Source organism: Bison bison, unplaced genomic scaffold (assembly GCF_000754665.1).
Source record: "Bison bison bison isolate TAMUID 2011002044 unplaced genomic scaffold, Bison_UMD1.0 scf7180017864035, whole genome shotgun sequence".
Lineage (NCBI taxonomy): Eukaryota > Metazoa > Chordata > Mammalia > Artiodactyla > Bovidae > Bison > Bison bison.
Window position 1 is genome coordinate 934025 of NW_011494607.1, and position 25407 is coordinate 959431.

At 39.5% G+C, this 25407-nt stretch overlaps 1 protein-coding gene across 5 annotated transcripts in view; it reads left to right on the forward strand.

Annotated features, from left to right (window-relative positions):
* Positions 1 to 25407, forward strand: part of SAMD3 (sterile alpha motif domain containing 3) — a 44786-nt gene that overhangs the window by 9303 nt on the left and 10076 nt on the right. For all 5 annotated transcript variants that reach the window (XM_010834630.1, XM_010834631.1, XM_010834629.1 and 2 more), the window contains 3 exons: positions 8254 to 8439; positions 8915 to 8999; positions 11884 to 12048. In XM_010834630.1, the coding sequence (XP_010832932.1) occupies positions 8254 to 8439; positions 8915 to 8999; positions 11884 to 12048 (436 nt within the window). The remainder of the gene's footprint in view (positions 1 to 8253; positions 8440 to 8914; positions 9000 to 11883; positions 12049 to 25407) is intronic.

Consider the following 25407-nt stretch of genomic DNA (forward strand, 5'->3'; position numbering starts at 1 on the left):
CCCTCACAGAGTTCTAATAGTGAGGAAATAATAAATACCTATGATATTACACTGTAAATATGTTTAAGTGCTATGAGGCCAATAAGGCAAAGAAAAAAGGGGCAAATAGAGGAAATAGTGTATGTAAGTGCATGTGTGTGTTAGCTTCAGGAGGGTTTTCAGGGCAGTCTTTCAACTTCTGAGTGGATGTTGCTTGAGCAGAGACCCAAATGAAATGAAATGAAGAACATTGGCTCATCAAGTTAGAACAGAACTTTCCTTCAGTGGAGGCTATCTGGACGCAGCCAAACAGGAATTGCAGGGAAAACTGGGCTGTTGTGACTGATAAATAACTCTCTGACTCCTGCTCATTCTTATTAACTAATAGGATGTCTTCAGAGAGATTAAAGTAAACTTGATTTCTAGTCTCTTCTTCCCTTTTGTTCAGTCCAAAAGCTACTGAATATAAACCATGAACTAGATATGATATAGACAGTGGGTAAAGTGGGGCGATTTTGTCCTTGCCTAGGGGAACGCAGATTCTGACAAGAAAGACCCAGAAGTTAATAACCGCAATATTGAGAAAGAGACACAGAAATAGAAATGCACAGGGTATGGAAACAGCACAGAAAGAAAGATAAATGAGACTTTTAGAGAAGTAAGTATGGAGAAGGCCCCTGGGGAAGTCTTCTCAGAAACTGAAGGCAGCGGGGTTGGGGGGGTGGATTTGAAACATAATTTGAATTTCATCTGAAGAAAAATGGAGCAAGAGAAGAAAAGAACATTTCCAGAAAAGCAAATACCATGTGCAAAGGTACAGGCACCTGAAATGGAATAGGACATTCTATTTGGAATATGTGCTTTTGGAATGTGAGAGATAGAGGCAGAGAAAATGGACTTGCTGGAAATGAAGAGGGGTGGTGTTAAGGAGGCGAGAAGCCCCTGTGCTGTGCCAGTGGACAGGACAGTGCTCTGTAACTGTGACTGTACATTAGAATTTCCTGGAGGACTTAAATGAAATAGATCAGGGCCCTACACCAGTGCTTCTCAAGCTCCAGTATAATTAAAAATCATCCAGGAATCTTATTAAAATGCAAGTTCTAATTTAGTAAGTCAGGAGTGGGACCTGAGAGCCAGCACCACTAACAGGTGCCCTAAGTGATGCTAGTGTTGTCTTATGACCAGCCTTTGCAGCAGCAGCAAGGCGTTTCTGGATGTACAATAGATTAATAGAGGCTTGTGCCTCTCCAAAATTCATTATGTTGAAACCCTAATCCCAATATGATGGTATTTGGAGGGAGGGGCTTTGGGGAAGTAATTAGGCCCTGAGGATGGACTCCGTATGGATGGAATTAGTGTTCTTATTAGAGGCTAAGGGGCCAACAGGACTTCCCTGGTGGTGCAGTGGTTAGGACTGTATGGTTCCATTGCAAGGGGGTGTAGGTTCAATCCCTGGTCAGGGAACTAAAATCCTACATGCTGTGGGTCATGGCCAAAAAAATAGTATTTTTTAATAAAAAGGAAAGAGATCAGAGAGCTAACTTGCTCTCTTTCTGGCATGTAAGGACACAGTAGGAAGACGGTCTTCTGTAAACCAGGAAGAGCACATTTGCCAAGAACCCAGCTTTGCTGGCACCCTGATCTGGAACATCCAACTTCTCTAACCATGAGAAATTAATGTTTGTTCTTGAAGCCACCCGTGTGTGTATGTGTAGTTGCTCAGTCAGATCAACTACACATCTGACATGTATCTGGCTCTTTGCGACCCCTTGAACTGTAACCTGTCCATGAAAGTTTCCTGGACATTTTCCTGAAATTTTCCATGGACAGGCTCCTCTGTCCATGAAATTTTCCAGGCAAGATTACCAGAGTGGGTTGCAATTTGCTACTCCTGGGCATCTTCTCAAACCAGGGATCGAAACTGCATCTCCCACGTCTCCTGCATTGTCAGGCAGATTCTTTACCACTGTGCCACCTGGGAAGCCCCTTAAGCCACCCGGTTTAATGGTACTTTGGTATAAATCAAATTGCTTGAATCCTTAGAACTAGGAAACTTTTATTTGTATGAAGCTGTATGGTTGAGGAACTGGCAAGTCACAGCCTAGATGGCACACAGTTGGGACAAGACTAAGTCAGTCTCTTTTTTTGGCCCCAAAAGTCACATAAAACCAGCACTGTGGGCCAGATTTGAAAAGTGAATTTTTCCAGGCTCATCCCTATTTAGCAGATGCTCTGAGGATATAAACTGTTTACATGAGGTCAGGGTTCAAAAGCCTAGTAGTATACAGGTGGATTAATAAAAAACTGTCCTGAACCACCCGATTTTGATAATTATGAACTACAAAATTGTAGTACTGAACATTTTGCAACAACTGCATAGGTAATGTCTCATTACTTTTTCCTTTTTATGAATGAGAAATAAAAAAGAAAAAGAGGGACTATGATAGCTCTATGAGATCTGTTTTTGTGACTATCATGCTAATAAGTGTAAATATTGAGGGTAAGGTCACATTTCTGGGTCTTTGACCATCTGTCAATACCAAGAAGAATTGGAGAACAGGGAGAAATAAAAGATGTATTTATTTTATGCTTCTTTTCTTGATTAGTCAAAACCCCAAAAGTTCCTGGCTCCTTGAATCTCTCACTGGCAACCAAGGACAGGGAGGATTTAAGAGGTGTCTGTCTGTCTGTGTTACAGCACAGTGCCTGATGCCAGCCACATCTCTACCTCTACTTTCTGCTTGATTACATGTTCACTCATGCCTTTCAGAAACTAAATTCCTCTGGAAATTTCATAGATTAAATGGCAGCTGTGATAGCCCAGAGCTATAAAACACAAATTAAAAGCACATATCAAATGATGAGAATGTGGAGCAAACATTTTCTGAATTACTGGTGGTTGCAGTGCAAACATTTTCTGAATTACTCGTGGCTGCAGCTGAAGGAAAACAGCATTTCCTTCATAGTCCGTGCATGTCTTGCTGTGACATCGTTCTATATTTTCAGAGATGGCATCTCACCTAGCTCATTGACATGCATCTCTCTATTGAGCTTTTCAAAAACTTCTTGTTTACTTTGTTTTCTTAGCAGTGGAAAGTCTTGCCTAGGTAAAGTAAAGAAGGTGATTCACAGAGTATGGCCTAATAACACAGAAGCAACATTTCTGTTGAACTTTGTAGTTTGGTGAACTTCAATCCCTGTTTTGAAGATGTGTATTATAAGGTCCTTTCATGTCCTACAGTTAGATGACAGCAAGTTCTTTAAACAGATGTCTATACCTTCTCTTACTTGACTCCATTCTCTTCTTCTGTGTTCCCCAAACATTGAAGCTTTTTAGATGTGGTTACATGGCATTTCGTTTCAGAGTTGATAATAGAAAACTGGGCACCCTGATATATACCATTTTCAGTGTAGAGAGTCTGCAAGTTTCTGTGTGGAAAAGAATAAAATGAATGTAGGTTTGTGGAACACAGTCTTTCCATTAAGTCCCTGGAGAGCACAGTATTTGTCACTGCTTTTTCCTTCGATGCTGGGAATGCTACTACTGATAGAGGTGGTTCTTTACATATGAAGACCAAGCCTGGTAGTGAGAATGGCTGTTCTTTGCAGCAAAGACTTCCACTTGTCACATGCTCTTCTTCCTTAAGGACCGGAAAGCAAAACCATTTTGCAGGACTAGAAAAGCATCACAGTCCCTCAGGGTAACAGATTATCTCCAAGCTGGGGGCCCCTAGAGAAAAGTGTCATTTGTGGCCCAAATTTTAGGAAAGTAGACACGATGGCACCCTACTCCAGTACTCTTGCCTGGAAAATCCTATGGACGAAGGAGCCTGGTAGGCTGCAGTCCATGGGGTTGCAAAGAGTCGGACACGACAGAGCGACTTCCCTTTCACTTTTCACTTTCATGCATTGGAGAAGGAAATGGCAACCCACTCCAGTGTTCTTGCCTGGAGAATCCCAGGGATGGGGGAGCCTGGTGGGCTGCCATCTGTGGGGTCGCACAGAGTCGGACATGACTGAAGCCACTTAGCATTAGCAGAAGTAGCAGACCTGATTCATGACTATGATGCCAAAAGTCAACCAGAATTCAGTTGAGTGTGACATGAACTCTGCCCTTGGTTCTATAAAGAACCCACATGGGATGTAGCTAAAGCCTGGTGAGAAAACTTCTTTGGGAGGGTTTTCTCAGTGGTGGTTTATTATTATGAAGTTTGCATAGTCTAATTCTTAGGTATCTTTTGTGTAAACAGAGGACTGTACTCCAATCGCCAGATCTGCCTCTCTTGCATCTGGGTCCCACACATTTTCATATCTCAAACTTGAGGACTTAGTGATATCACACTTCTCTCCGCTAGCATGTCAGCTTGATGCCTTCCTGTTCAATGGTTCCTTTATCATGGGTGGGTTGTTTGAATCTTTTGAAAAGGTTCAAAAGATGTCAATTTCATGTGTGAAAATACAAGTTTAAGCAATTTATGACTGTCTTTGTTTATCTGTCATAGAATGTTATATTTAATATTTTTACATCTCTCTCAAATGTTCCTGAAACTTGATATAACATTTTTGTTATAGAACTGTTCCTAAATAACTATGTAGCAGTTATAGTTCTAGAACTGTTAAAGAACGGTTATAGAACTGTAGAACAACTGTTTCGTTTGACAATGGCATTAGGGAAATCAAAACAGGTAAGAAAGCAAGATACAGGTGAGTACCCATGGGGCCAGTACTGGACCAGGCCATGTGGGGGATTTAGACAAGGAAGACCACCAGAGAGTCAGGAGAGAGGGGAAGAGAATCTACCTGGGGAGAGGACCTAAGATGAACCTAGAAGAATAAAGGAAACTCAGGGCATTTGGGGTGAGAGAAACAACGGTTGACACATGCAAAGTGTGTCCTGGAGATTTAGAAAGCTTGAATCTTGGCTGGATCTGAGAAAAAAACATTGGATACTAGCTGATAATAAAATGGCATGCAAAATTGGACTATATTATGAGCTGTCCTAATTATTGAAAAAGTTATATACCGTGGCGATAAAACAAGCAGTCGTTGCCCACATGTATGTCTCTCCTGCTCCCTACCAAGGCTCAACTTCTGTTTTCTGTATGTTGAGATTTTTCCTTAACAGGCTGAAACTCCATTGGCCCTTTTCTGCATAGGGCCATCTCCCTTATCCTAGGTGAGGCCCATATTGTCTGTTTCTTAGGAGTTAAAATAATTAGATGATTTTTCATTCTTATTAAAGTTAAAGTTTTACAGTCAGTGAGCTTCTTCCTGAGAACCTCTATCTCATAATTTTTTAAAAACATTTATTATTTATTTGGCTGCATCAGGTCTTAGTTGAGGTCTGCAGGATCTTTGATCTCCCTTACGTCATGTGGATCTTTTGGTTGCAGCGTGTGAACTCTTGATTGAGGCATGTGGAATCTAGTTTCTTGTCCAGGGATCAAACTTGGCCCCCATACACTGGGAGCACAGAGTCTTAGCCACTGGACCAACAGGAAAGTCCCTCATGATTTTTTAAAGTGGCACATATGGCAATAATAATATTGATAGTTATCAAATGTGTCAGCTTGAGTTTATTGTTAGTTTCATTTTATGACAAATATAAAGTCTACATAGACACTGAGTGTTTAGTGCAGTAGACTCTGATTCAATTAGACTGGGAATCAGTCCTAGCCATTAACATGTTTTAAAAGCTTTCCAGGTGATTGTACTATGAACCCAGGGTTGTGACCCATTGAATTAAAGATCTTTGTTTTCTGATATTATCTTGTTAAAGGGCACTGACTCTGAAATGGAAACAGAAATATCAGCATCCTCTTAGTTTGGGATTGTTTTCTGCTCCATGTTCTTACTTTGAGCTGACTTCTACAGTGTTCTGCTCAACTCTGCCTCAATAATGATATGAATAATCATAACCTCAGAGTAAAGATTTTTAAAATACAATGCAAATGTTGAATTTTAATATTTTTATGAATGGGTGATGATTGTGCCCGCAGTTATCTGCAGTCAATTAGAGTGTGTTTTTAATTTCTGATTCTAGTATTCTGTATAATATTAGTTTTGACTTGTGTTAGCATACTTTGTATTCTGTTCACTTCCAAATATCTTGTTAAGTTGTTTTAATGTAAAGAAAAGGAAAATTTGTTGCCTCTGATTTTGTCTAATTAGGAGCAAGATGGACTGTCTGGCGTTGATTGAGCCTATATGTGTCTAGTCACATTCTAGGCATTTGACAGAAATAAGAACATGATATATATATATAGTTCTTACCCTGATGTTGAAGAGAAAAGACATATATAGAGCAAGAAGATAAAAATTGCCTCAAGACCTATTTTATAGCATTGGAATGTAGAAGTTATCCATTGATGAGATACTGTATAAGACTAGCAACCTCAAAAGTCTAAAGGGGTCATGCAGTTAAATAGACTTGAAATTCATAGGAAAAGGAGATAGATGTTAAAATGTTGTACTGAAACCAAATTTAATGCCTGCACAGTTACAGCACCTTTCAAAATCTTGGGAAGGCACAAAATACAGCCAATGAAACTTGCCATTACTTTAGAATCTTGATCTAAGTAGATAAAGGAGAGATCATGGGAGAAAGAAATAAGAGAATAAGAAAGGAAATAGGGATTGTAGACGAGTAATTGCCCCCTAGTACCTTCCCAATAAATATTTGCTTGAATGAATGAATGAAATAAAAGGGGAACATATTGGAAAATAGTTTGGGCTGAGGCACAAATTTCTTCTGGGAATTGCCTGTTGCTGTACTGAATCAAGTGTTGAATTATCAGTGTGCTTGTTTTAGCTGGGACCTGTTTTCACCACCAATATAGTTATTGCCAAAGGGGAAAAAAGGAGAAAGATCTTATCATGAAAAGAGAGCAGAATTCTGTCTCCAATTTCCTTTATTCCTCATGTTTTGTTATATCTCTTGGTCTCTTACAAAATATGACCTAAAATTCTAAAGGAAACCTGATCTTTCAAAGCTCATCTGAATTTTGTTTGGGCTACTAAGTAGTCCATGCTTGTGCCAGAAGATTAACCTACTTAGGTTAATTTAGGAAATCTTTGTCTTCCGCTTGACTTGCTTCTATTACTTCACTTCCTTCCCAATCAGTCCTATTAGTGAAATGGACTGAATGCTACCACTTCCCTCTGGTAACTTGCTTGAAAATTTTAGTTTTTACACATTGGATCAATCACTGATCTTAAGGTTTTAAAGTGGTTCTGATATTTAATTTTATAAACAAACTTACTGAGATTTAACTTTCATAACCTAAAATTCACCTACTTAAAGTATACAGCTCAGTTAATTTTAGTAAATTTATGCTGGTGTGCAGCCATTGTCACAGTCCACTTTGGAACGCTTTCATCACCCTAAAAAATTCCCTGGTGTCCTTTTTTCAGTCAGTCTCCTCTCCCACCCCAAGCCCCAGGCAACCACTCATCTGCTTTCTGTAGCTATCACTTTCCGTAGCCTTTTGTAGAAACTTCATTTGAGAGGATCAGAATATCTAATACTTATTTTAAATTTAGAGACCAAGTTTACCTTATTAAAATAGCCAAGAACAACTAAGTGACTCATTAAGTGACTCTTGCACTTCTCTACCATATTATTTATTGTAGTGAAATAAATAACACATTAATTAGAATTAATAAATTAATTTTATTTGCAGCCAATTAGAAGAATTTTCTGAATCAGATGCTAAGTAAGACTTTATCACATGCCTTATTTGCTTTGCTGAATTGCAGTTTACTCTCTTTTAGTTAGATATCTTGTTCAGTTTTAAACTATGCATTACCTATTGCCTCCTCAAGATACATGGATTGACATTCTTCCCAACTTCAGACTGTCTTCTATAGCCTATGTTGTTATGATATTTTTTCCAGAATGACAAGTATTTGTGTGTGTGCAAAGGGAAAGAAAATAAGAGATACTTGATGAACCTTTAAACATTTGCACATAGATGACTGGATGGAAGATGGGTTGACGACGTTCATATATATAGATCTCAAGAATGTGGTTTCTATCATCAGTTCTCAGCGTATCACTTCAGTTCAGTTCAGCCATTCAATTGTGTCTGACTCTGCAACCCCATGGACTGCAGCACACCAGGCCTCCCTGTCCATCACCAACTCCTGGACTTTACTCAAACTCATGTCCATTGAGTCAGTGATGCCATCCAGCCATTCTCTCAGGGTATAGAGAATTAATAAGTTACATATATTTGAAATAGAATTTCACTCTTTGTGTTTTTTATTTCACAGAAGGAATGTGAGACACATTCTAGCAAGGAATAAAGCCTTACAATGGACTAAGTCCTACGTCTTACCAGAGTTTCCTTATGATGTCAAGTGCATGCTAGCAGAACAGAAGTGTCCTGATCACAGCATGAGGATAAGGATCATTGAGTTCCTCCAGGCGGACATGACCAAGTATCTGGAAGGCTCACTGTGAGTAATAACAGGGCAGACTTGCTGCCTTGCGAGAGGGCGTGTTTTCAGAATAGACTTGAAATCATTTGGAACCCACTCTCTTCAGATTTTGCATGACAGATTGATAATAAGTCCAGCATTGGCCAATATTTGAATGTGTGTGCTCTGTTCAGTCGTGTCTGACTCTTCTGTTACCCCATGGACTGTAGCCCACCAGGCTCCTCTGTCTGTGGGATTCTCCAGGCGAGAATACTGGGGTGGGTTGCCATTTCCTCCTCCAGGGGATCTTCCCAACCCAGGGACCGAACCCAGGTCTCCTGTATCTCCTGCATTACAGACGGATTCTTTACCACTGAGCCATCAGGAAAGCCCTTATTTGAGTGTTTACATTATCACATAGAAAGATTGGAAGAAAAGTGAATGTAATTTGGACTCATAGGGAGGAACACGGGCTTCTTGAACTGAAAAATGTCCTCCCTGTCACGCTGAACAGGTACCCCAGCACCCAGCAGTATAACGACGTGGTCAATGCCCTACTGCAGGCCCACCCTTTCCTGGATGAGGACGGCTGTGGCTTTGTAAGTGACCACACAGCACCATTCGGTTACTCTCAACCCTCCTTAAAATAAGAGCCTTGTGCTGTCCACTAATTTCAGGCCTCATTCCCTTTTCCTCAGTCTCTCTCTCTCCCTGTTTATCTAAGTCTATCTGTTTCTCCTTCTCTGTCATTTTCTGTCTGGTCTCTCTCTAATTCCATTCCCTTGACCATCTCTTCTGTCTCTTGCTCTCAGTTCCCATTTTGTTGTTAGTTTTGGTCTTTCTCTCTCTGCTCTGTTCTTTTTGATGATTTCTATGTGTTCCTATGTCTTCTTTAAAAAAAAAGTTTATTTTTTTTAAGAGCAGTTTTAAGTTCACAGCAAAATTGAGAGGAAGATACAGAGATTTCCCAAGTACCCCTTGCCCCTACACATCCCTAACATCCCTCGTTATCAACATCCCCCACAGAGAGGTAATTCATTACAACTGATGAACCTACACTGATGCATCATAATCACCCAAAGTCTATAGGTTACATTAAGGTTCACTCTTGGCATTGTACAGTCTATGTGTATTTAGACAGATGTAGCCATGATTATTGTATCATATATAGTATTTTCACTGTGCTAAAAATCCTCTGTGCTCCACCTGTTCATCCCTCCCCATCTTCCTCCTTGGTCTTCTTTCTCTCTCTATGTTATCCTCTAGAAAGATGATCAGAATCTCTCTCTCAAAGCTATCTGGAAGCTCGTGTTTAACCGTGAGTCTCTAGGAAGGATCTTCGAGAGATGCCATACTAGAAAGAGAGGCTGTGACTGTACCTACATCTCTGCTTTCACATCACTAGAGTGGTTCTTGCCTTTGTTTAGACCCATGCAGAAGTTGTATAGTCTTGAGGTCTTGACCCACAGCCTCACCTGATTCTCTCACGGTTCTGCTGTTCTGACAAAAAAAGATCCTGGTGGTGTTCTGGGGCAGCAGTTCTCAACTCTGGCTGCACATCAGGATCCCCGGAGATGCCGATTTAGTTGATCTGAAGAAGAAGGCTTTGCATCTTTAAAAGTACCCCAGATGATTCTAATATGAAACCAGTGTTGAGAAACACTGTTCTAGAGGTTTCGGTATAAGCTTTGCTCTCTGGATCTGCAAGTCCCTTGGCTTTAAAAGCCAGGGATCTGCATTGCCCAACAATGTAAACATACTTAACTCTACTGAACTGCACACTTAAAAAAGTCAATGTGGTTAAAAAAATTTGAGTGCATTGTGACACTGGAACTGTATGACTTAAGGGACAATTGTGGAGAATTATAGCTTTTATACCTAAAGCTATAATGTCTATTAGTTCTTATATCTCTAGGTGACATGCATACGTTGGTAGTTGTATCTAAATAAGATGCATGTCCTTTGTACTTTATTTTCACAGACATCTGTGAGAAAAATTTTTTGCTGTACTTTCTTGAAGATGTGGAATTTAAGCAATTAGTTCCAATCTGAATAACAAATAATAAATGTCACTATCTGTGAACATAACATTTAAGGCCTCTGTTTTCTTTCTTCCCGCCCTTGCTTTGCTTTTTTCTTTCTTTCTCTCTTTCTTTCTTGGAAAAAGTTCATTATATATGGATAGAATCATAGAATTTTCTGACTGCGAGAGGGCCTTAAAGATTATTTTTCACCACCCAGACTCAGAAAAGATATATCTAGAACCAGTAACTTTGAAGTCAGACTGGTCTTCAGCTACCGTTGCTTCTAGTATGATATCCTTTCTAAAATATTCTGTTGTGTACAAAAGCACACGATAAAGTCAACTAAATTTTCTCAAAAAAAAAAAAAATACAAACAAATCTGGGGTCCTAGTATTGATAATTACCAGACATGACATGAATTCCTTCTATACTTAAGATATAATATTTGCCAAAAATTAGTGGTACTGTTTATAGAGTTAGTTGTGTTTTAAAGAAAGAATCTAAATTTGCTGTTTCAATAAGTTATACTTTCATGGGGTTCAAAAGCTATAAAAGGATAATGGAAACATCTCCCTCCCACCTCTATCCTACAATCATCCAAGTTTCCTTCCCAGAAGTAACCAGTATTATTAAAGATTCCTCCCAGAGAATCTTTGCATATATATAAGCAAATACATATCTACCTAATTACATTTTGACCTTTAGTTTTGTGGTTATCAAATGAGACAAACAGAAAGTTATGAATAATGCTGACTTTGGTCTTGTGTGCTTTTTACCCACATCTTCTCCCAGTGATGTTAACTAAAGATGGTTCACTGTTAAGAGACCTGCAAAACTGCTTAGCACATTATGATCCAGGTTTGTACACATACAGTGGAAGGGGAAACTTTGGGGCATGGTAGGTGTTTACTCAAACTCTCCCCACAAGTGTATGTGAGGTTGTGTTTCTGATGTAACCGTGAAAGATGTAGAAAATTTCTTAGAATTTTAATGTGAGAGAGAGAGCACACAAGTGAGGAAGCATTTGGTTGTTTTTAGGACTAGTTTTATTCTTAACTTTTAAAAATTTAAATATAATTGATTTATAATACAGTGTTAGTTTTAGGTGTACAGCAAAATTATTCGATGATATATATATGTATATATATAAATATATAATTTTTCAGATTATTTTCTATTATAGATTGTTACAAGATTTTGATAGTCACAATTTTTTATTTCAAAAAATTTCAAATCTACAACAGAAGTTGAAAGACTGTTACAGTGAACACCCACACACCTTTTAACTGGATCATGGTTTCTCAGTCTGGCTTTTGAAAATTACAGACTTTTCTCAGTCTGTAATTTGAAAATGAAGATATTTTCAAGCCTAAAGGTGAAAGACAACTATTTTATTGTTTATATAGGCTTATGCAAACCTCTTTGAATATTAACTGCCCTGTTTTATAATTTTACACAGTTTTTATGGAAACGAGCTCTCAAAGATCGCTTTAAATATGTTCGAAGACCCATAGAAGATGATGAACAAGTGATGAGAAATAAGTATAAATTTGGACACCGAAGAGGCCAGACAAGGAAATCTCTTGCTGATATAAGATTTGAAATTAAAACTGTCCAGATAAAAGTAAGATTGAATCTTTAATTGTTCTGACAACTTATTGGTTGACTGATTAAGAAATAACAAATACTAAAATAATTAAAGCAAAACAAAATATCCTTTTGAAAATTTAACATGTGGGTCAGAAACCAAGAAAATCTGTTTTGCTTTTGTGAATGAGAATATTTCCAGAAGAGGGTTTCCAAAAACCTGAGCAGAGGGTTTATTGAACATCTCGTTTATTCTTTCACAATCTTCAAAAGACCTGGAGAAACTCTTAAGTTCTGGATCTTTGAATAATTTCTTTACCTCCCATCCTAAAATGTGTCCTATGCTCTTACTGTTCTTATTACTACAGAAAGTTTTTAATACTCATATTGTAGGGGTCAAGTAGCCTCTGGTTTCAAGGTTTGGGGAGGAAGATAATCCACAGACATGGGTACAAAACTCCATAGTGTTCTTGCTTTGTACAGAGGCGGCCGTGAGGAACTTCAGGCCAAGGGCCCCTGGCAGGGTCTGGAGATTCCCTACCCTACAGTGGGTTTGCTGTACCATAATGTTGATGTGGGTCCTAATTACCTGAGGTTCTGTAGATATTATCTACTTCATGGCCCCCAGATGCTCTCAGAAACAAAAATGTGCCCTGCTAATAAAATAGACTGAGCTCCTTGGGAAGGATGTCCTAACTATCAAGTTCAAGAAGCTAAATCTCATGTCCCCCGAAATACTGTTTTTCCCTCAATCCAATAGGAATGAGTGGGCTTCCCTGGTGGCTCAGTGGTAAAGAATCCACCTACAGTGCAGGAGCTACAAGAGCCGCAGGTTTGATCCCTGGGTCGGGCAGATCTCTTGGAGGACAGCATGGCAGCCCACTCCAGTGGTCTTGCCTGGAGAATCCCATGGACAGAGAAGCCTGGCAGGCTACAGTCTACAGGGTTGCAGAGTCAGACATGACTGAAGCAACCTAGCACTCACGCAGCACAACATGAATATGTAAATCTAACTTTTCACTATAAGCACATTTATGCTAGTGAATGTACTCGGTGTAAATATTCTGTTTTCTTTTTCAGCTAGTATAATTATTTAATATTAATAGGGCAGCCTATCAGATTATCTCAATTTTATTGTCACTACTTATAAGTCTCAGGGGACGGGAGTATTTTTTTAAACATATTTTGTAAACTATTCATTCTAGCATTATACATAAGAAAAATGTTAGATCAAGATGTATTTTTAAATATCTTATTATGTAACTTTCAAAGTGTTTTCAAAATGACAGTCCAGTTAAGGTAATACAATTTTATATCTGCTCTTTGATGAAAAGACAAGACAGATGAAAGGTACATAAATTAAGAGATGTGATTTTATAGAAACTTCAACTGCAATATTCCAATTTTAAACTAAAATCATAAGATATAATTAGATTTGTTTGAAAATATATTTTATATTCTTAAAATAAAGAGCCACTTTGTAAAGGAACATAATTACATTATGCATAAGTATTCTCAAAATATGTGATTTTCCTCATACTACAAACGGAGTTCCTTTATAAATGAATTAATATTTTAAAAATTCAGTTTTATTTCTTTCCCTTTGATGCGTGTTCCACCAAAATTCACTGGAGTGGGATGAATGGTAAAACCGGAAAAGCAGTCATTGTCCCCAGCAAGGGTAAGCCCACGGGGTCAGAGGTCACCCTGACAGACACAGGCTGAATGGCAGCTCCTGTCTTGTGTTGAGCCATCATTGACCCAGCCTGTACAGTCATCTTTTTATTCTTTCTCATAACCACCTCAGTTCATCTTGTAACTGTGCCCTTTGTGGGTCCTATCTTGGAGTCTCCTAGACATGCCTGTGTCTTAAATTGAATCCTACTAAGGCCCATCCCATGGATGGAGGAGCCTGATGGGCTGCAGTCCATGGGGTCGCTAAGAGTCGGACACGACTGAGCGACTTCACTTTCACTTTTCACTTTCATGCATTGGAGAAGGAAACGGCAACCCATTTCAGTGTTCTTGCCTGGAGAATCCCAGGGACAGGGGAGCCTGGTGGGCTGCCGTCTATGAGGTCGCACAGAGTCGGAAACAACTGAAGCGACTTAGCAGCAGCAGCAGCAAGGCCCATGCAGGGGTCTTTGCTACAAAAAGAAGAGGGATTGAATGTATCAGGGCCCAAGATGAGTTAAGTTGCAACAGAATTTAGTTTTGACCTTCCTGCCAGCTGGGGCAAAAAGAGGCAACATTTTTCTTGCCAAGCAAATCTAATTGGTAAGAATTTACTTTTCTCACTCTTACAAATGGAGCTACATATTGCTGGTTCTTTAAACATTGTAATGTCTCTGTTTATGACCTAATGTTCTGTAAAGCCAAGTGCTTCAAAGAATGGAAAAAATTTTACACTAGAATATTACAGAAACAATGTATTTCTGTATTTTGTACCCAACATAGTGACTAAGCAAATGGAAAAATACCAAGAAGAGTGGAGGGACAAGTTCAGTGAATATACCACTTATCTCATGGGATTTTAGACTTCAGATGAGTTGCCTAAATTATTTCCAGTCTGCATTTTCAATTCTTATAGCTCTTTTTAAATGTCTTTATGATTTCTGAAGATAGTTGGATTAAGATATACTTGGGCAACTTTCCCATGTTTTAAAACTTCTTGACTGGGCACAGCATTTCCATAATCTAGAAAAAAAGTTACCCCTTGTGCTAGAGAGATGGGAAATGCTGATGTAGGCAACAAGCCAGGAGGCAGGCCATCCCCTCAAAGGCAGGGAAGTGGGTTTTGCTAAACTGGAGAAAAGTTTTGGGAATAAATAAGGAAGGAGAAGAGTTTTTCACTTGTTTTGTTTCTGTTGTTAGAAGGAATTTACCAAAATATTGATGGTAGCTGCCTCAGTGAAGGACAGTGCATTTCTTACTCCCCTCATGTGGGCTTCTGAAGATGACTAAGCAGCTGCAGAATTTGTGTGAGTCTGAGGTCACAGATCTTTTGTCCGCAACCCTCCTCCTCCCTTAATCTCTGAGGTCAGCGTGGCACTGCTTAAACTATGCTCTGTGTGTGTGTGTCACATGCACACATACTCAGTCATGTCCAACTCCACAGACTGTAGCTTGCCAGGCTCCTCTGTCCACGGGATTCTCCAGACAAGAATATTGCAGTGGGCTTCCAGTTCCTCCTCTAGGGGATCTCCCAACCCACGGATCCAACACATCTCTTGCATCTCCTGCATTGGCAGGCAGATTCTTTACCAGATGAGCCACTGGGGAAGCCCTTATAAAACCCAAAGCTTCAGCAGCATCAAGCATCCACCTGTGAGTCTTAAAAATGCCTTGGTTCCTGACATTCTGCTACTAAAAGGAATTATAACCATGGTACGCAGAGCTATACTTGTCAGAATCCCAGGCTATGTTTCTAGATCAATCCTCCAAAAATACTGGATTTAAATGTGATGTTTAAAAATCCTTTGCCAACCTCATGACCCCATGTCACTGCTGGTTGTACATTCAATCAAATGCAGCCTAAGCATAAGCAGCACTGCTTCTTAGGCAGCTGAGTTTTAGCTTTAGGTCCAAGCAACTTGTAGCCCTGTGAATTGATAAATCTGTTTCACTTGCTTAATTGCCTTTTATTATACTTTTTAGAGTACTTATAAACAGAGACACAAGTAGATTCTCAAAACAGTAGAATTAACTGAGCAATATATTTTTTTTATTGAAGTATAGTTGATTTAGGGCTTCCTTGATAGCTCAGTTGGTAGAGAATCCACCTGCAATGCAGAAGACCCCAGTTCAATTCCTGGGTCAGGAAGATCTGCTGGAGAAGGGATAGGCTACCCTCTCTAGTATTCTTGGGCTTCCCTTGTGGCTCATCTGGTAAAGAATCTGCCTGCAATGCAGGAGACCTGGGTTCGATCCCTGGGTTGGGATCTTCCCTGGAGAAGGGGAAGGTTACTCACTCTAGTATTCTGCCCTGGAGAATTACAATCCATGGAGTTACAAAAGGTCAGACACAACTAAGCCACTTTCACTTTCATAGTTGATTTACAATGGTTCAGGTTTTAGCAGTGATTCAGTTATACACACACACACACACACATATATATATTCTTTTTCAGATTCTTTTCCATTATAGGTTGTTACAAGCTATTGAATATAGTTCCCTGTGTATATAGTAGGTCCTGAGTAGTTGTGCATTTTATATACAGTAGTATGTATTTGTTAATCTTAAACTCCTCATTTATCCCTCCTTCACCCCTTTGCCCCTTTGATAACCTTGAGTTTGTTTTCTATGTTTGTGAGTCTATTTCTGTCTGTGTTTTAACTGAGTAATTTCTTAAGTTGCTGACAATATTATCTTGTTTAAATGATGAAGACATATTGGTATTAAAAGCTTATAGGAACTGTATTTATGCAGTGTAGTGGAATTAACTTTGTACTGTATTATTTTCTTGTGAAAAACCTGAGGTGTTAAAGTCGAGTGACTCAAACTCACCTCATGGCACATTATCATCATTGTTCTGTGCCAGGCTTCTCTTGTTCTACTCATTTCTTTTTGTGCTCATTCATTTTTTTTAAGTATGAGAGTCCTTTTATTTTTAATTTTTATTTTATTTTTTGTTATGCTACGTGGCTGTGGGATCTTAGTTCCCCAGCCAGTGATTGAACCTGGGCCCTCAGCAGTGAGCACACGGAGTCCTCACCACTGGACCACCAAGGAATTCCCATGTGCTCATTCTTCTATGCCCTTTTCCCCACCTCTGCTCTTGGGCAGCCCTTCTAATGTGTTTCATCTGTATCTTTTTGTTTGTGCTAAGTTGCTTCAGTCATGTCCGACTCTGTGTGACCCCATAGACGGCAGCCCACCAGGCTCCCTCATCCCTGGCATTCTCCAGGCAAGAGTACTTTTTATTTGTGAGGTGTTCTAAAATGTGTACTATAATTTTGGGTTTATATATATTTGACTCAATGTAGATGATATTCTGGGCTTCCCAAGTGGTGCTGCGGTAAAGAACCTGCCTGCCAATGCAGGAGATACAAGAGATGGGGACTAAATCCCTGGATGGGGAAGATCCCCAGGAGGAGGAAATGGCAATCCACTCCAGTATTCTTGCCTGAAAAATTCCATGGACAGAGGAGCCTGATGGGCTATAGTCCATGGGGTCGCAGAGAATCAGACATGACTGAGCACACACACAAATGCAATTCTATACCTCATTTGTATTTCACTTTTTCACTGACACTTTTGAAGTCTCGTTTATGTTACCATGTGTATTTCTACCCCGTGTTTGTAGCAATTTTTACAAGTCCTTGCTTCAAGCCCCTTCCTTCCCACAATGAATGGTACTACAGAGAACACTATTATACCTGGCTGGTTTTGGATGAAGCTGTGTGTTATTTCTTTGGCTTGTCCACCCAGAAGTGGAACTGATGGGACCAGCATGGGTACTTAATTTGACTAATTGCTTTCTAGAATGGTTTTGTCAGTCTCAGCCCCATAGTACTGCATATCTTGGTCTTCCTGCCGGTGCTTGGCCTTAGCCAGCCTTGTGAGTTTTGCCAAGACTAACAGGTATAGACTGTAATCTCAGTCTTGTGATTTGCATTTCCCTGGATAACTAATGAGTCTGAGCATCTCTCCATGTGTTTGTTAGAGTTTTGAATTCCTTCTTTTAGAAAATTACCTCTTTAGTTCCATTGCCTCGTTTTTAATGGGTTGGCATCTTTTTCTTCTTAATTTGTAGGAAGCAGTACTTCCCATACTCTAAGTCACAAAGATATTCTCCTACTCTTTCTTTTATGAAGTTTATAGTTTGCACTTTTATGATTAAATCTTTGAGTCATCTGGAGTCTATTTTTGTATATGCCATTAGGTAAGGATCTCCATAGAATTATTGCCCTTACAACCACTTATTTTTTTCACTGGCTTATGGTGGCAATTTAATTGTATATTAACTTCCCCCTAAAAGACTTGAGTGTGTTCTGGGCACTCACTCTTATTCCATTGGTCTATCAGTCTATTCTTAATGCCATTGCCATACTTCATTTGATTCAGTTCAGTTCAGTTCAGTTCAGTTGCTCAGTCATGTCTGACTGACTCTTTGCGACCCCATGAATCGCAGCACACCAGGCCTCCCTGTCCATCACCAACTCCCAGAGTTCACTCACACTCACGTCCATCGAGTCAGTGATGCCATCCAGCCATCTCATCCTCTGGCGTCCCCTTCTCCTCCTGCCCCCAATCCCTCCCAGCATCAGAGTCTTTTCTAATGAGTCAACTCTTCGCATGAGGTGGCCAAAGTACTGGAGTTTCAGCTTTAGCATCATTCCTTCCAAAGAAATCCCAGGGCTGATCTCCTTCAGAATGGACTGGTTGGATCTCCTTGCAGTCCATGGGACTCTCAAGAGTCTTCTCCAACACCACAGTTCAAAAGCATCAATTCTTCGGCACCCAGCTTTCTTCATAGTCCAACTCTCACATCCATACATGACCACAGGAAAAACCATACTTAATGTTTATTACTCAGTATCACTTAGCACTTAGTGTATAGACATTTCTGGGGCAGGTCACCCCCATTTTCTGGAATATGGAGAAGGATAGTGGGTCCTTTTCTCAAGAATTTGCCCCTGGGACTCCTTTGTAGCACTTGACTTCTTACAGAGAACTAGAGCCTGGACTAGGGGTACTGAGGTGGGAGGGCAAGTGGATATAGGACCAAAGGAAGGTTTTGAGCATCTGCCAGAGCAAGGAGCACTAGGCTAAGTTCTGTCTTGCTCTCACGAAGAGCCTGCTGTGACAAGATGAAGGTGGCGTATGGAGGAATCCTTCATTTCACGCTGACACAGCCTGATGCACATCCTTTCCTGGGAATCTCTTCATCCAGAGGATTCGTTGGTGGTCCTCTTGGGTTTCTGCCAAATGCCTCATTTGAAACATCAGGATCTAAATATACTTTCGAAATGCTTTTTTTGGCTAAAGTACATATTTTCTTTTCTTAAATTATCGAGATTTCTTACAGCCAGTAAAACCTTCAACTTATTACCATAAACTTGTTACTCATGGGATATAAGCTGACTTTGATAATAGTCATTGCTTCCTTCAAGTTTTTCTGAAAAAACTTGGCTTGAATCTTTCATGTGTCCAGTTCTTCATATCTGTACCTGATATTTTCATCCACTTTGAAAAGATTCTCTTCTGTCTTTATGGAGTAAATGAACTCTGAATTTATCTGGTGAAAATTTAATTTTTTTTCTTGAAGCAGTACAGGAAGGACTTTGAATTTCCCACAAAGGCTTTTGTTTTTCTATTTTTTTCCTAGTTGCAATGATCTTCTCTCAGTTTGGAGGCTATTAATGTGATCTTTAAATGCACAGATTATTTTATCTTTATCAGCTAATTTAATCTATACTTTAATTTTTTTAGAATTTTAAGTAACTTAATCCTGTTTCTTCAAAAGTCTTTTTGATGATATTTTCTTGGAGGTTTTTGTTTGATGCATGATTTCTGTTCATGCTAAGTCACTTCAGTCATGTTCAACTCTGTATGACCCTATGGACGGTAGCCTGCCAGGCTCCTCTGTCCGTTGGATTTTCCAGGCAAGAGTACTGGAGTGGGTTGCCATTCCCTCCTCCAGGGGATCTTCTGACCCAGGGACTGAACCTGCATCTCTTATGTCTCCTGCATCGTCAGGCAGATTCTTTACCACTGTTGCCTCCCAAGAAGCCCTTATCCAGCTCCAAATTCCTACAATCCCTGTTGTCTTCTCCAGGAATAACAGTCACTCCAGTCTTCCAACTGCTAGTTTATCACATGTTTAGTGTTTCTATTCATTATTGAAAGTGACATTAAAATCTCCAACTACTATCATTGTCTCTTGCTTCCTTCTGTCAGTTTTTGCCACATGACATTTGGGCCATTGTTAAATGTGTGTAAGTTGATAATTATTGTATCTTCTTAATGGATTGGCTCTCTTCCCATTTAAAATATCCTCCTTTGTCTCTAGGATCAATTTTTGTGTTGTTTATTTTGTCTCATATTAGTATAGCTATTCTATCTCTCTTTTGGTTACTGCTAGCATAATATAATGGCAACCCACTCCAGTACTCTTGTCTGGAAAGTCCCATGGACGGAGGAGCCTGGAGGGCTGCGATCCATGGGGGTCACTGAGGGTCAGACACGACTGAGCGACTTCACTTTCACTTTTCACTTTCATGCATTGGAGAAGGAAATGGCAACCCACTCCAGTGTTCTTGCCTAGAGAATCCCAGGGACAGGGCATCCTGGTGGACTGCCGTCTATGGAGTCGCACAGGGTCGGATGCGACTGAAGTGACTCAGCAGCATAATATATCTTTTCCCATCTTTTTACGTTCAACCTACTTATGACTTTGAATCTAAAGTATGTCTCTAGTAGACAGTATATAGTTGGATATATTTTTTTAGATCCATTCTGTCAATTACCTAATATGATTACTGATAAGGTAGGAATTATGTCTACTATTTGTTTTCTATTAATATATGTCATCTCTTCTTACTTTATCCCTTATCCCTCAATTACTGCCTTCCATTGTGTTAAAGTAGATATTTTCTAGTATATTAATGTAATTCCCCTTTTTGTTTCTCTTAGTAAATAAACATTTTTAGTTCTTTCTTTAGTGGTTGCCCTGGAGATTACAACTAATACCTTGATTTATAATAATCTAGTTTGGATTCATACCCTTTTAATTGTAATAGCATATAAAAACTTTGCCCCTGTATAACAATACTCTTCTTCCCTTTTGTGCTGTTAGTTAAATTTTATACATTGTATGTCCCTCAACACAGAATTTATAACTATTGTTTCATGCAGTTGTTACAACCAACAAGATGGGAGAGTTACAACTAGAGAACTATTTTAAACTGTCTTTTATGTTTACCTATGTCGTGACCTTTACCAGTACTCTATTTTTTCATGTTGATTTCAGTTATAGTCCATGTTATTTCATTTTAGCTTGAAAGACCACCTTTAGAATTTCTGGTAGGGCAGATCTGCTAGTGACCAATTCTCTCACTTTTTATTTATCTGAGAATGTCTTAAATCTCTCCTTCATATCTGAAGGATGTTTTGCTGGATATAGAATTTATATAGGGGATTTTTTTCTGGTTTGAGATTTGGGTGTTCTAGCACTCAGTTCGGAGAAGGCAGTGGCACCCCACTCCAGTGTTCTTGCCTGGAAAATCCCATGGATGGAGGAGCCTGGTGGGATGCAGTCCATGGGGTCACACAGAGTCGGACATGACTGAGCGACTTAGCAGCAGCAGCAGCAGCAGCATTCAGTTATCATGGTTTTGGCCATAGATAACAGACAACACTGCCTGAAATTGGCTAAAATGATAAGGAGAGCTATGGTGTCACATAATAAGAAACCCAGAGGAAGATGAGTGTGGATATGATTTCTGCTCACCAAGTACTCAGCTCGGCTCCTCCAGACCACCAGCAGGACTGTACTTCTCCACTCCCTTGAAGTGAGATGTGCCCATGGGACTGACTCTGACCAATGAAACGTGAGAAGGAATGTCAAGGGTGTTGAAGATCCAGTATGCGGTGCTCCATCTTCTCCCTTTCTTTGGCAGTGGTGACTGACTTTCTAGATGGTAAAGCCAGATTTTTCAGAGGAAGAGGATGAAGAGATGGGTCTGTCCCATGAGAGATAAACTTCTGTTGCTCTAACATCTGGGGGTTGTTAGGTAGAGCAGCAGCATCTTGCCTATCCTGAATAATACCAGCAGCTCCAAGCTCAGCATGTCAGGCTTTGGATCCACATCTCAGTGATTCTTCTGCTCCTGGCAAGCTTCATCAAGTGATGGAGTTCTAAGGACTTTTCTCAGAGTATGAAAAATACAAAACTAATATTTTGTCCAATTCTGACTTGCAATATCAAAATATACTGGGAATGTCACAGAAGTTTCCATAGAGAGGTTAATTGGTGCTTTTTAAAAAAACTTATGCCGTATCTAGGACAGTAACACAAGGATTTAATAAATGATTCTGGGGTGCCCTTGCATACAAAGTCCTCCAAACACTGGTTAAATAGATAAAGAAGCTAGCTAGCTAACTAACTGCTAGGTGTTAAATTACAAGCACCATATTTATACAGGTTCATTGTCTGAGTTGTCTGAGATTTCACTTACCTATGGTGGACTATGTTCTGAAAATATTAAACAGAAAATTCTAGAAATAAAGAATGCATAGGTTTTAAATTGAGAGAAAGACCACATTCACATAAATTTTATTACAGTATATCATTATAATTTTTCTATTTTATTTTTAGTTATTGTTGTTAGTTACTGCTGCTGCTAAGTCGCTTCAGTTGTGTCCGACTCTGTGCGACCCTGTAGACGGCAGCCCACCAGGATCCCCTGTCCCTGGGATTCTCCAGGCAAGAATACTGGAGTGGGTTGCCATTTCCTTCTCTGGTGCATGAAAGTGAAAAGTGAAAGTTAAGTGTGCCTAATTTATAATTAAATGTTATCATAGGTCTGTTAAGGAAAAAACAGTCTGTACCTAGTGTTCAATACCATCTGCAGTTTCAGGCTTCCTGTGGGGTTCTTTGAACATATGCCCTGCAGATAAGGAGGGGACTACTGTAATTTATTTCTCTTAAAACATTTTATTTTTCTATTTATTTGGGAATAGAAGTACCCCATGACTTTGAAAGTCATTAGTAGTTCTCTGTGTTAGCTTTCCTTGGCTTAGAAATCAAATGGATTTGAAAGCCATGAAAAAACTGCTTGGATAGTCAAATGCTAAGGACATCTATGAGGTTCCTTTGAATTTCTTTTAGGGCATTTACTGTTTGCTTCTTACTGTACCTGACATGATAATTTATTGTATAATATTCTAATCATTTTTATAGCCTTTTCCACAGTTGTTTCTCTCATGGTGCAAAACTGAACAAGATAGCAAAAGTTGAAGAAAAACGTTGACAGTTAATTGCATTCTGGATATAATGCAATTACTGCCATCAGCAGGTGGCACATTTGCTAATACTGTGAAGGTTTACAAGTCAGCTGTGCACTTGGAAACATAGGGCAAAGTCAAAGCCCTTTCCCTGCTGACTAAGACACATGAATGTATGTTAAGGAAAACTGCTCAAGTTACACAAGGAAGCATCGTTTTCAAAGTCACTTTGATGACAATAGAAGTAAAAACAGGGATGATTGGAATTTGGTATGAAGAAAACCCTACCATCGAACATAGCACTCTCCAATAGAAATATAATATGCACCAAAGATATAATGTAACATTTTCTAGTAGTCACATTCAAGAAAAGTGAAACAGAGCGGGGGGAATTATAATATTAAAACTATATTTTACTTAACCCAATATTATCATTTCGGCATGTAATCATTATGAAAATTTGTTAATGAGATGTTTTACACTCTTGTTTTGCATACTAAGTCTTTGAAATCCAGTGTTTCCAGTACATGTATTAATTTGGTCTAGCCACAATTCAAGCGGTCTATAACCAATGTGGCCAGTGACTCTAGAGTGGACGACTACCTTAGAGGAATTAGAGGGTTAAACGACACTCTCCAGTATACACCATAGTTAGCAGGAAGCATGACCAGTTACTAATGTCAAACCAAACCCTTGTTGCATTTCTGGGGTAAATCCAAGTTAGTTTTTCCTTGTTCCTAGTATGTGCAACTTTGTCCAGAAATGAGATTGACCTGTAATTATCTTCTCTCATACAGTTCTTTCAGGTTTAGGAATCACAGAGGCTTCACAGAGGCCTTCGTAGAATGGACTGGAATACTTCATAGAATTCTTTTTTTTTTTTTTTTTGACTCCTTGAAAGAATTTATGTAAATTTGGCACACGCTCTGTTTGGAAAGTTTAGCAAAATTTAACTGTGAAACTTTCAGGTCTTGGTATCTTCTTTGTGGAAAGACTTTTATTTTCTAACTAAATTTATATAAGGTTGTAGGAATTTCTTTTCGATCTGCTGGTATGTTACATTTTTTTCTAGAAATTTGTTCACTTGTTCTATGTCTTGCTAATCATCTTATGTTCACAGTGGATCTACCTGACACTTTCCTAATATACTTGTAAAAGTCCTAATTTTTCCCATCTTTTATAGGTAACATCTGTTCACATTCTGGTCAGATGACAGGATGTCAACTTGCTGATTCAAGTGTAGTTCAGCCAAGTGTCCTCTCAGCTAATTTTTCAAGAGTTTTTTTGTTGTCTCCCCAAAACCTGTTGATTGCCTTAGGGTTTTTTGTTTGTTTGTTTGTTTTTCTGGCTGAGCTGTGAGGCTTGCAGGATCATATTTCCCCAATCAGAGATTAAACTTAGGGCCTCAACAGTGAAAGAGTCCTCACCACTGGACTCCCAGGGAATTCCCTGATCGCCTTAGATTTTTGTTGTTGTTGTTATTTATTTTTTAATTGAAGGATAATTGCTTTACAGAATTTTGTTGTTTTCTGTCAAATCGCAACATGAATCAGCCATAGGTATACATATATCCACTCCCTTTTGATCCTCCCTCCCACATCCCTCCCTATCCCACCCCTCTAGGTTGAAACAGAGCCCCTGTTTGAGTTTCCTGAGCCATTCAGCAAATTCCCATTGGCTATCTATCTTACATATGGTAATGTAAGTTTGCATGTTACTCTATCCATACGTCTCACCCTCTCCTCCCCTCTCCCCATGTCCATAAGTCTATTCTCTATATCTGTTTCTCCATTCAGATCAGATCAGTTGCTCAGTCGTGTCCAACTCTTTGCGACCCCATGAATCGCAGCATGCCAGGCCTCCCTGTCCCTCACCAACTCCCGGAGCTCACTCAGACTCAAGTCCATCAAGTCAGTGATGCCATCCAGCCATCTCATCCTCTGTCGTCCCCTTCTCCTCCTGCCCCCAATCCCTCCCAGCATCAGAGTCTTTTCTAATGAGTCAACTCTTCACATGAGGTGGCCAAAGTACTGGAGTTTCAGCTTTAGCATCATTCCTTCCAAGAAATCCCAGGGCTGATCTCCTTCAGAATGGACTGGTTGGATCTCCTTGCAGTCCAAGGGACTCTCAAGAGTCTTCTCCAACACCACAGTTCAAAAGCATCAATTCTTCGGCGCTCAGCCTTCTTCACAGTCCAACTCTCACAGGAAAAACCATAGCCTTGACTAGCCAGACCTTTGTTGGCAAAGTAATGTCTCTGCTTTTGAATATGCTATCTAGGTTGGTCATAACTTTCCTTCCGAGGAGTAAGCGGCTTTTAATTTCATGGCTGCAGTCACCATCTGCAGTGATTTTGGAGCCCCCAAAAATAAAGTCTGACACTGTTTCCCCATCTATTTCCCATGAAGTGATGGGACCAGATGCCATGATCTTCGTTTTCTGAAT